The sequence below is a fragment of the Mesoplodon mirus genome, assembly GCF_964341445.2.
Source record: "Mesoplodon mirus genome assembly, chromosome: 3".
Lineage (NCBI taxonomy): Eukaryota > Metazoa > Chordata > Mammalia > Artiodactyla > Ziphiidae > Mesoplodon > Mesoplodon mirus.
In genome coordinates, this window is record NC_138978.1 from 181,552,006 (window position 1) to 181,564,941 (window position 12,936).

Below are 12,936 nucleotides of genomic sequence, written 5' to 3' on the forward strand. Positions count from 1 at the left end.
TAATATTACCATACACGGAAACACATGTGTTTTATACATATAAACAAACCCATACATAACGTATATTCAAATTAAATAATAATAAGACAACGATGTGTATGACCACCCACCTTAGGAAACAGAATGTTACCAGGAAGTCTGAAGAGCCGTGCACGCCCCTCCTCCATCCCGTCCCCTTCTCCCATCCCTAAGGGAACCAGTCTTCAGAATTTTATGTTCCTTTCGCTTTTGCTTTTCTTTACAGATACAGCATTTCTGTATGGCTCCTTTAAAACATATTGATGCATTTTCTGCTTTTTTAAACTTTGTATGAATGGAGTCACGCTCTGTCTTCTTCTGTGACTTACTTCATTCCTTCAGCATTGTGTTTCTGGGACTCATCCCCGTTGCTGCCTGCAGCTGCAGTTGACTCATGTACTGTGCTATAGGAATTCCACTCCGTGACCGCCATTTATTTGTTCACTCTCCTGTCAGTGGACATTTAGCTTGTTTCTAGTTTTTTGCTATTAACAGCAATGATAGTGGGATTATCCTTGTACATTTTTCCTGGTGCACATGTGTAAGGGTGGAATTGCTAGGTATGAGCTTTGGCTGTACTAGTTGATGATAAATTGCTTCTCAAAATACTCGTACTAATTGGCATTCGCATTTCTACTGTGGAAGAGGCCTTGTTGCTCCACAGCCTCCGCCTCTCATGATATAGTCAGACTGGTTACCTTTTCCAGGCTCCTGCTTATAATACGGTAACTCATTATATTACTCCCATTCCTCCTATCCAGGTCCCTCATAATGCTGCTCAGGTTCTAACTATAAATTCTTACCTGACACATCAATCCTCATGGATGCCTCTGAACTCTACTTTTAATCAGAACCAGAGAGCTAATGACTATAATCGCCCCTCAGTATCCTCAGGGGCATTGATTTCAGGACCCCCTGTGATACCTAAATCTCAGGATGCTTAAGTCCCTTATATAAAATGGTGTAATATTTGCATATAACCTGTGCACATTCTCTTGTATACTCTAAATCCTCTCTAGATTACTTGTAATACCTAACACAATGTAAGTGCTATGTAAACAGTTGTAAATACAATGTAAGTGCAATGGAAGTAGTTGCAAGTGTGTGGCAAATTCAAGTTTTGCTTTTTGGAACTTTGTGGAATTTTTTCTTTCCAAATATTTTCAATCCATGGTTGGTTGAATCTGCAGATGCAGGACCCATGGATACAGAGGACCGACTATACTTGTTTTCTAATTATTTCATGTATATTAGTCAAGCTCCCCAGCTTTTTCCTCTTTACCTCTTTTAAGCTCCTTCAAACAGGGACCTTACCAAATACGTCATTTTCATAATGCACAGCATCTAAAGTAGTGGGATGAGTTAGTGAATACTAATTTCTTTCTATCCCTTTTATTCTACTGTGACAGTCTTTTTTCTTTTTTAACATCTTTATTGGAGTATAATTGCTTTACAATGGTGTGTTAGTTTCTGCTTTATAACAAAGTGAATCAGTTATACATACATATACATATGTTCCCATATCTCTTCCCTCTTGCATCTCCCTCCCTCCCACCCTCCCTATCCCACCCCTCTAGGTGGTCACAAAGCACCGAGCTGATCTTCCCCGGCTATGCGGCTGCTTCCCACTGGCTATCTGTTTTACATTTGGTAGTGTATATATGTCCATGCCACTCTCTCACTTAAGCAGTCATGTTTTAAAAACAATGTTTATCGTTTTATTGTACAACAGGCAAGTCTCTGACTTTTAATTGAGTTTTCCATTCCACTGACAGCACTCATGGGCTCTCATCTTCCTCCGGGCAGCCTCCGTTATTAAAGGGACTCTTGTGAGAAGGTGGGCATGTGGAGAGGCAGTTTAGGGCATCGGTCCTGGAAAGGAGGCTCATAACCCACACAGTTCTTGTCATTTTGATACCATCTTTCTTATCTTACATCGTGGAACAACAAAATTGGGAAACTTCAGCATATTGCAAACTGTCTTCTTGATTTTCTTTTGTTTTACCCTACTACTGAATTTTGTATGAAGCTATGAATTTTATTAAAAATACTAGACAACCTAACAGTGAAAGTTGTGTATTATTTTACAACAGTTAAGGGAGAAAAGAAACCAGTTTAGACTTTGGAAGACTGAATAATAGGACAGTGAGCCAGCTGCTAGCTTGTGTAATAGTAGACAGAACAGAGGCAGATTACATTTTCCAGGGTATTTTGCCTCTTTGGGTCACTTTCTTTATATCCTCCACCCAGTTGCCTCATCATAGGCCGGACCAACCTCTTGAGCCGCCCTCTAGGCCCACTTCTCCACAGACACACAGAGTTGTTGTGTTACAATCTGATGTTTGTCTCATGCCACATTCTTAGCCTACCTTTTAGACTATTTAATCTCATCAGTCAAAATCCAATTTAATGTGCTGATATGAACAGCTAAGTAGGAACTTCAGGTGCTGTGTCTGACCCATTTGTGATTCTGATTGTTGCTTCTTTAGGCATGACGAGGGATTTTGGAACTGATGATGACCACTCTTAAATATCTACTAGTGGGTAGGAAGAGGGTAGGTGGGGAGTGTGTATACATACATCTATCTAGCATGGCCTGTGGATTCAGCCAGCCATGCTCAGGTGCAGTAATATAGCAGGAATTAAGTTATTGTCTGCTTTTATTATTGACATGACAATGACAGTGTCTGCTTTTCATTTATACCTATAGAGTATAGACTTATTCAGACTCTTACTGGTGAATACCTTTATCTCTGTTTCTGTTTTGTCTTGGCCATTCTGTTGAACATCAGTTGCCTTCTAAGTTGTTTCATTCTCAGCCTGGACTTTCTGTCACTGTACCATGTTTGGCATGACATGAAATTGATTACATAGTACTTATGATGCAACTTTAACTCTCAGGTAAGTATGATAAAACATCTTAAAAATGGAGCTTCCCTTTGAAACTTGGGGTAGTGAAAGTATAGGCATAAATGTAAAATTTAAAAAACAAAATCATTGCCTTCTAATTATGAGAATTGTTCCATATCTTTCTTCTAGGCATTGGAAAGCATTTTGACAAGCATACGTTTACCATTTTCCTGCCTTAGAAACATCACTCAGACTTTAATGGACACTTTAAAAAATCAAGGTAATAGGATTTGTACTGACTGAAGTTTATGGTCTCAATCTCAAATTTTATAACTCTGATGATAGAAAATATTAACTGCTTATGATGCCATCATGTTACTGTATTTTTTAATTAATTAATTAATTTTTAAATTTTCGGCCAGGCCGAATGGCTTGTGGGATCTTAGTTCCCTGACCAGGGATCGAACCTGAGCCCTCAGCAGTGAAAAATGCAGAGTCCTAACCACTGGACTGCCAGGGAGTTCCCCGTCATGTTACTTTAACGTGGAAATAATATATAAGAAAGAAGGAAACATTTCATACCTTTAGTATTGGGGACTTTTTAATTCCCTGTTGCTGTTTTAATTCCCTGTATGCTGTTGATCTTCCTCTGAGCTTTCTCTGAATATGTTGCCTCTGTTTCTTACTGTAAATATTTTTCATTTGACTCCATCTACTGGGAGGAAAGATATAAGTATAGAATGATAGGAAGTGATTATTGTGGTAATAGCTGTAGAGCGTTGTGAAAGCCATTGGCAGGAGGGGACGAGATGTCTGGTGGTAAGCAAAAAGCAGCCAGGTTCTCTTGCTGCCATTATGTCTTATTTAACTTTAAGTAATGTTGTTTTGACTATGATAATGATTAAAAAAAATTCTAGGCTTTGATTTATGTTTTGTTAATGTATGGAATCCACATTTTTTCATCCATGTCCCTCATGAACGGAGCTAGGGCTTCCAAAATCACAGACTATGCTTACATGACCAGTTCTGTGTTTTCTGGTTGTTTTTTACTGTTCAGAATTTGTCTGGAAAAGAATTACATCTGTAAATGTGAGTTTGTAACTCCACATTCTGTCCAGCCGAGCTAGAAAAATTTAATTTATTCTGAATTCCTAACATCATTTAAAAATGTAGTGTGTGATGGAGTGACTTCATCTAGTCATGACTTTTTGCTTGTTGTGTAAATATGAAATCAGGTGTGTATTTAATTATATTTAAGCCAACTTAGAGTAGCTTAATAGATAAGTCGTAATATGCTGTTTCAGGACTTTTAAGTGTCCTAATTTTGAGAATTTTTTCTTCCAACACATATGTAAAGCTGACTCTTGGTAAATAGTAAACTCCTGTAATGCATACAGCTTGTTAGAAATACCTCTTTCAAAAAGTATTGGGCTTCCCTGGTGGCGCAGTGGTTGAGAGTCCGCCTGCCGATGCAGGGGACACGGGTTTGTGCCCCGGTCCGGGAAGATCCCACGTGCCACAGAGCGGCTGGGCCCATGAGCCATGGCCGCTGAGCCTGTGCATCCAGAGCTGTGCTTCGCAGCGGGAGAGGCCACAGCAGTGAGAGGCCCACGTACCGCAAAAAAAAAAAAAAAAAAAAAGTAAAGTGCACTGATAAAGTCCCCCTATCCCCTAAGGCCTTAAAAAATATCATAATTTATTAAATTAAAAATTATCTTGCACTAGCTGGGAGTAAACCAGACACCATTGTCAGAGTTCTGTAACATCACTAGTTTCAAGTTCTACCCATAAATGAGACTCCTAAAAATGTCAAGTATTTAGTATGCTAAGTTTTATTATGGCTATAAGAACTTGGACAGTCTTCCATGTTACTAAATCCCATATCAGAGTTCTTGGGAATTTTCAGTGTCTGCCTTTTTAGAGAATAAGTATTCATTTGTATTAGAAATAAATACTTAAATTGTCATATGTATTATACAGAGAGTATTTTTCCAGCACTAACCTTGAAAAAAAACCTGATTGATGGAGGATATTAAGTGGAATTCTACTTTTTGCCAGGCTTTCTTGAGGATACATCTGTCACAATCCACATTTTCTGGTTGAATTATAATATCTTTGACCATGATAATAAGAAGAGCCAGGCAACTTTCTATTTGTCTTTCCTCAGGGTGTGAGCATAATAGACGACATACGATTGACGGGGTGAGGGAGAACATTTTCAAACCTGTTTCCAAATCATTTATTTAAATTTGAGTACTAGACTAAAATATTTCTTCTTTCTTTCTTTCTTTTTTTAAATGTCCCCTTCTATTAGAGCACCTTATTTCATTTAAAAATTTAGACATTTTGCCATGACGGGAAAATTATTTTTGCCTTCTTAATCCATTATAGCTTAAGCATCCCAATATTTAATAAAATAGAACATCAAGGAATTATGTAATATTAAGAGATTTAATGAAAGGCCTTTTTAAATCAGTCTGTTAAATATATCTCTTTATTTTTTCCTTCTACCTTATAGAGCTTGAGTGTGTTGATGAAGGATTGCTACAGTTTTGTGCCAATAAATTGAAATTACTCCATCTTTATGAGTCTGTCAGTCAATTAAATTCCATTGATTTTCATTCAGACACGCCATTCTCTGATAATGTGAGTAATCCCATTATTCATTATAAAAAATAATCTCTTTGATTATTTTTTATTTTTTTAATTGGTAGTAAAGAAGTAGAATATTAAGGGTTTTTTTTTAGGTGTTAAAAAAAAAGTATTTTCTTTACAAGACCTTCTGCTGGCTTTCCGTGCCTTGCTGCTAAATTTATATTATTTAGGCTAGAATATTGAACTTATTGTTAATCCATTTTTAATACCTAGAAGCATTCGGTTTTCCTTATTTTTTAAGGTTACTTCTTACAATACAACTTCTTCTGGACAGGGTTTGCCAATTAAAATATATGCAGTTTACTGAAGTAGCAAAATTTTAATTTCTTTTAAAGAAAAAAAAAAGATTCTGCCAAACAGAAGAGACCAGCTTTTCTGTGTTGTTGTTAGCAAGCTCATACTGCTCTGTTGTTTACTATGTAATGAAATACATTTTAAAAAATATTTTATCGTACATCAGAGTGTTTAAAGTAATTGTAGAAAATGTTCTGTGTTTTTATTTTATAAAACGTAAAAACTGATAGCACCTTGTAATCTTTATTACAGTGCAGTGTTGCTCATTTCTGAGAAGAGTATACAAATTCTTACTTTCCATCTAGAGAAATCGAATTTCTCCTGATAGAGAAAAGAGAGAAATATTGTCCTCTCTTCCCTCGACTACTATGTGACCTTGGCCAGGTTGCCTGGCATCGGGGCCTCATGTCTTTTATTTGTCTAAAGGAAAATTATTAAGGTGATTTTTAGTGATTTTTCAAGTCACTGGTAATGCTTTTAAAAAACTCATCTGGTGTATCTGAAAGTTAATTGAGTTTTAAAGTGGATGCCTTTTATTGTAAATGCACATACATGAATAAAAATTTTTAAACAGAAAAATGAGAGAAGGTTTTCCCTTTGTATTGGAAATAACCTACAAGTCCTAACATCTTTTTTTATCTTTGGGGTTCTAGATGGATTTTATAAAGCATTTTAACAATCTTCACAATAATATTCTGTGAGTGCCATTATAAATGACAAAGCCATTTTTCAGGAGCTTTTGTTTTGCTATCTACTTCACCAATAGAGAAAAATCATTTCAAGCAACAGAAAAGTTCAGGTTGATTAAGTTATGTCTATAGGATTGCCTGGACATTTCATAGATTCTTCAATGCTTAAATTTTTTTTTAATAAAATCAAAACTATCTCTCTTGAACCCTGCAAAAGAAACTTAAAATATATGGCATTAATAGTCCCTTGTAGAATTCATTTCCACTTGATAGCCCCAATATAGTGTGCAAAAGAATTATAAACTTTTAAAAATCAGTTGACAGATTGTTCTTTTTCATTATTTTTTTATCTTTAAAATGCTTTTAAAGAATTAAAACCGTATTTTGCTGTAGACTTATTTGGATCCTTAAAAAAACATGCAGTCCACTGGCTGAATGGCTAATTTTGTACATACAAAACTAAAATTCAAATCTAAACTAATTCATTTTTGCTGTCTGTAGGACATAGTTCATATAAGTTTGGTATAGCATTGAACCACCTGTGTGTATTCCGTAGCATTTTGCAGTTTACTACTTGTTCTTAAAACAACATGCATAAGTAAATAAATAACAAAACTGCTCTTGTTTAAGAATGCAGCTTTAATCATGTAGCATGAGGGGAGGAAAGTTTTGCTTGCTATGGTGAATGTGTGCGTTTGTGTCTGTGTGTGTGTGTGTATGTGTACACTTGTCCCTAATTTAGAAGAATAATGGTAGATCAGGAGATGCTTCTGCACATAAGGTGTGTAAAAACAGTTTGAAAGGCTGGCAGGTTATATCTCTGCAGCCCCAAGAGCCACATAGAGGATTTATATGTAGATACAGTGAAGATTGTTTTCCACTGCTTTTATTTTATAATGTTTATGCTGCTTAATAAACAAGCATTAAATTTCAAGTAGTTCTTTAGTTTCCTCGGAATCACAAGCGTTAGCAGTTGACACCCTTTTAATATTTTTTTATTCAGCAGACAAAGAAAGGTTCATTGCAGGGCCAAGCCAGGAGAACAGGTGGCTCATGCTCAAAAACCCCAAACTCCCTGATGGTTTGGGGGGAAAGGCTTAAATTTTTTTTCTGATTAAGCAATAATACATGTTTATTAAAATTTAGACATTTTAGAAGAGTATAATCTCAAGAAACTTTCTAAAAGTGGTACTTTCAGTAATATGTAGTATTTCAAGGTTAGTTTATTTATATAACCTCCTACTCATGAACTGAGAGTAAAGTTTTAAGCAGAGCATATCATAGCTATCACATTAATTCAAAAGTCATCATCTTTTGCTTATAGTCTCGCATTTCACTTCAGATGATAGCGTTGACACTTATGGAAGAGTCAGAGAAAGAGACATGGTCTATTCAGAACTTTTTTTTTTTTTCCACTATATTTAAGGACTTGGCTGTGTTACTAAGGCTTGATGAAAAAGAACTTCTTAAGCTCCAGGCATTGTTAGAGAAGTATAAACAAGAGAACAGCAGGACTGCCGTCCGATTTTCTGATGATAAGGATGGTGTGTTGCCTGTCAAAACATTTCTGGAATATTTAGAATATGAGAAAGATGTGATCAACGTAAAGAAGATAAGTGAAGAGGACCGTGTGGCTTTAGGTAGGTTGAATGAGAAATTGCTCTTTGAATCCTCCCTATTCTAGATGAAAGCCTGGGAGGAGCTTATAGCATCTCAGAGATTGAGTTTGTTTTGAAATTAATTAACCGAAGAATTTAATATGTGTTTTACAGTCCACAGAAGATCCTCTGGACAGGTAGGCACTGTGTCATACAAGTTGTACTGAATTAGTAAGTACGCTTAGGAGACAGTGTCAGACATGTGATGATTTGCCTTCTGCTTTAATCACTTAAGCCAGTTAAACCACTGATTTCCCTTCTCTCGTGTTGTTTTGCTCCTCTGGGGATCTAGGTTGCAGTTCAGGAGGGTTGTGAGTCCAGATGGTAAGTGGTCATTGATGGACGTGTCTTGTTTTTGTTTTACCAGGCAGTTTCTTTTTTTGGAGGTGTTTATGTGGAGAAAGCTCCACTGAGGATATGTGTCACGCTCTGGAGTCAGCTGGACTTAGCCCCCAGCTGTTGTTGGTAAGGCTTCTTGTTTCTGGCTGCTCTTCGTCCTTGCTACTATCACCCAGACGTGTCAGTCTCTTTTTTTTTTTCTTTTTACCACTGTCTAAAGCATATCATAGAACATACATGAAAACTTCCTAAAAATGATCAAGGAGGGCTTCCCCGGTGGCACAGTGGCTGAGAGTCTGCCTGCCGACGCAGGGGACACGGGTTCATGCCCCGGTCCGGGAAGATCCCACATGCCGCGGAGCAGCTGGGCCCGTGAGCCATGGCCGCTGAGCCTGCGCGTCCGCAACGGGAGAGGCCACAACAGTGAGAGGCCCGCGTACCGCAAAAAAAAAAGAAAGAAAAAAAAATGATCAAGGAAATTTATAATCACTGTATTTAATTGAATAATATTACCTTACTTTTCTCATTCTCTGTAAATTATAACCAGCATATTCCATGGTTGGCCTAGAATAAATTTAGAATCTGTCATGTATGCACGCATTTACAATGGACTGTGATCTTCAGTAAAAATGTTCATATTAGAACTAAAAAGATCTTATCTGGAGAACAAAATGAAGTTCCCTTAAAGCATTATAGAATTATCAAACATTCCCAGACTTTGAATATATATTAGGAATTAATGTCTGTGCTATAACAAATGCAAATTAAAGAATCATCCAGTGGAAAAACTACGACACTAAATTTTCACCCTTTCTGAAAAGGGCGGGGAAGTTACCCCACCATCACCGTCCTGCCCTCTACCACCTCTCACATGTACACATACACATACTCTGTCACAGCCCCATACACATCTTAAATTTTGGCCAGGATTTGGGCATTCCACCTCTATGAACTTGTTGACTGTGTTAACGTATTGTTTTAATTGAACATGTAAGCCCTTTAAAGATGGATTCTGTTCTCCCTCACTCTGCAGTGTATATGTCAGGAAGGAAAGCAGTTAAAGATACACATGGTTGCGCGTGGATGTCCATAAGCTGCTTTATTCATACTAGCCACACACACAAAACTACTCAGTGCCCTTCGGTGGCACATCCTTACCATGGAACACTCCTCAGCAACAAAAAGGAATAAACCCTTGCTACAAGCAGTAGCTTGAATAAACAAGGAAAATATGCAGATAGAAAAAAGCCAATCTTAAAAAGATACATGCTACCTGATTTTATTTTCATAACCTTTATAAAATAACAGTTGTAGAGAGAGAGGACAGATGAGTGGTTGCCAAGGGTTAGGGATGAGTGTAGGGGAGGGGACGGGTGTGGCTGTAAAGAGTTAATAGGAGGGAGTCTTGTGCCGATGGTAGAGTCGAGTGTCTTGATCGTGGTGATGGTCATGTATGCCGTGCTACACGTGATAAAACTGCATGATGCAAAACGAGTGCCTGTATTACCGGTGAAATGTGCGTCAGCTTTATGGATTTTACAAATGACAGTGTCTCGGCTTTGTGTAGGATGTTAACATTAGGGGAGACTGTGGGAAGGGCGCACGGGACCTCCGTGTGCATTCCTTTGTGCCACCAGTGAATCTATAATCGCTTCAAAATAAAAAGTTAAAAAGAAAGGAGACAAGTATCACCTGTCACTCAAAATTGTGATGCTTAAATAGACGAACACAGAATACTACTTTTTTCCGTTGTGTTTAATCAAGTTCATTTAAATTTGTTATCTACATTAAATCGGGGTTAGAGAAAAATCTGGAAGAAACAAACCTCACACCTTTACCTCATCAAGCCATATATAAAATTTAAGTCAAAATGGAACATAAATATGAGGTAAAACTCACAAAACTTACAGAAGAAAACACCAGAGAAAGCTTGGTTTAGGCAAAGGTTTCCTAGGGTACAAAAAGCATGAACTGTAAAAGAAAAATATTGATAAACTGTGCTTCATGAAAATTCAGAACTTCTGTTTTTTAAAAGACCGTTAAGAAACTGAAATGGCGAGACTTTTTCAAAACAGATCTGATAAATGAATTGTGTCCACACTGTACAAAGAATTTGTACAACTCAGTAGTAAGACAACAGTACCATTTAAAAATGAGCAAGGAATTTGAACAGACACGTGACCAAAACACATACATACAAATGGCAAATAATCAATCACCTGGAAGATGTTGAACACCATTAGCCATTAGGGAAATGCAGAAATAAAACCAGTATGGCCTCCGTCCCAGGAGGCCTAAAGAAGTGGTGGAAATGGGATGTAGATCCCCAACAAGCTGCCTGTTCCACCCCTCACACTCCATCATGTAACACGCAAGCACTTCCCTCTCAGCCAGAGAGACTGGATCGCTCACGTGTACATGTGTGCTCTCTAGAAAAGGACAAGATTTTGTTTATGGTAAATATTTTTTTAGACTGAGAAAGATTTAAACTCTGATTGCAGTCTCTGCTCCTGAGTGTGTGGCTTTCTAAGGAAAAAGATATTTTGGACAAACCGCAGTCTGTCTGCTGTCTCCACGCGACGCTGTGCATCCTGAGCAAGATGAGAGGTGAGCGTGGTGGGCGCCGAGGATCAGCTGTCGGGGAGCGTGGGCCCCACTCCCGGAAACAACATGCAGTGTTGAAATTCTGCAGAAATGGGAGGGAGGCTACTTTCTCTTAACAGAAGGAGGCCAGGGGGTACAAAACATTTCACTAGAGAGACTCTTCTGGGTAGTCGTAGAAAGCTCTTAACGCATTCAAAGTGTGCTTTATGAAAATTCTGTTTTGCATCATCATCAGAAATGATGTGAACAGTGTGTTTTCTCAACTCAGTGAGGTGAATCAGATGGTCTCCTGTGGAGGTAATAGTTCTCTTATTGTTTTGGCATGATGAGAACAAGAGTCTGTTATATTAAACATTCAAGAGTAGTTTTCAGCAATGATGAAAATATTCCAAACGGAGCTTTACAGTTGATTGAGAAGCAAGATGCCTAACAGCATAAATAAATGGACTATAAGTGTTCTGAATAAAATAAATTGTAGATTTATTTTCCAATTCATTGAGAAATATATAGATGCATCAGTGGGGAATTTAGTGTTAACATTATGTTTGATGTCAAAGTTTGGACCAATAAAAAAAAAAAAATCTCCCAGCTAAGAGTTTCTTCTTTTTAACTTTGCCCTTTTGCCGGTAGTGGCCATCGAAGAGACCTGGGATTCCCAGTCAGTGTCCCCTTGGTGGCAGCAGATGCGCACGGCCTGTATTCAGTCTGAGCACAACGGGGCTGCTCTGCTTTCCGCGCACGTCGGGCATGCTGTCGCCGCCCAGATATCCAGCAGCTTGACTGAGAGGAAAGTGAGTGAGCCGAGGGCTGCTCTGTAGGTGGGGGGCACCTCTCCAGCTGGCGCCCGGCCCGCTCTCCCCTTCTGGGCTGCATCGTCTTCAGTGTTGTGCAACATCTAGGATTTGACGTGTGTGTCCAGCAGGATCTTTTCTGTCTCTCTGGGGGGTGAAGGGTGCTGTCCTTAATTTGTTTATTCCGATGACACGCATACTTGAACTTAGTCTCCACGTGGCGTAAGGGGAAAAGCCCTGGATTCGGAGGGCAGAGATCTGGTCTCCGCCATCAGCTGGTGATCTGTGGTGAGTGCCTTTAAAAGACGGGTCCTGGTTCATTTTTCTCGTCCAAAAGGATCAGGGTTAGACGGCGTCATTTCTCAGATTTCTTTCGGCTCTGAAGTCCTACAATTGTATTTATACCCCCCTTTTATAAACAATGGTGGTTTTGGCATAGAGTGTTGAATGACTCAAATGGAAGTTTCCTGTTGACCTTCTGCTTTGTGGCTTTTCCCCATGTCTTGAAAACTGAAATTTATTTCAGAAAAGAAAAAGACTTAATTAACATCCCTTATATCTCATGGTAAATCAAAAAATTTTTTCTAGGGGGATGTTGCATTAAATTAGATGAGATACTTAAATAGGTCTGTAGAGATTCACTCAACATTGTCAGTCTCAGTAGTTTGTGGGCTAACTTTAATATGACTGGCTTAAGATGTTTATACTAATGGAGAGAGAGAAATTTAAGACACATTTTTTATGTTGTCTAGTACATTCTGAGGAGCTGTCAGTATCCTGGTACTGACGGAAAAAGCTGTGGCTCTTGCAGGGATGGCCCTGAAACCTTTGCAGTGCATGTTAGCTGAATCGGGGGCCTCACTGCTGTTCTCTTCGTAAATGCCCCGACTCTATCATCGTTGCCCCTAAATCTCCAGGCTACTCCTGACCCTCATGTTCCATCCAGCCAAGTAGTAATATTTGTGAAACAGCATCTGTGCATTGCTTTGTGATGTATCCTGACTACGCATCAGCTTTCAAGTTAAAAGCTCATTCAAG

At 38.3% G+C, this 12,936-nt stretch overlaps 1 protein-coding gene across 1 annotated transcript in view; it reads left to right on the forward strand.

Annotated features, from left to right (window-relative positions):
• Nucleotides 1–12,936, forward strand: part of RAB3GAP2 (RAB3 GTPase activating non-catalytic protein subunit 2) — a 91,107-nt gene that overhangs the window by 60,679 nt on the left and 17,492 nt on the right. The window contains exons 18-23 of the mRNA XM_082612080.1: nucleotides 3,058–3,148; nucleotides 5,387–5,514; nucleotides 7,933–8,146; nucleotides 8,532–8,629; nucleotides 11,005–11,110; nucleotides 11,738–11,898. Coding sequence (XP_082468206.1) covers nucleotides 3,058–3,148; nucleotides 5,387–5,514; nucleotides 7,933–8,146; nucleotides 8,532–8,629; nucleotides 11,005–11,110; nucleotides 11,738–11,898 — 798 coding nt within the window. The remainder of the gene's footprint in view (nucleotides 1–3,057; nucleotides 3,149–5,386; nucleotides 5,515–7,932; nucleotides 8,147–8,531; nucleotides 8,630–11,004; nucleotides 11,111–11,737; nucleotides 11,899–12,936) is intronic.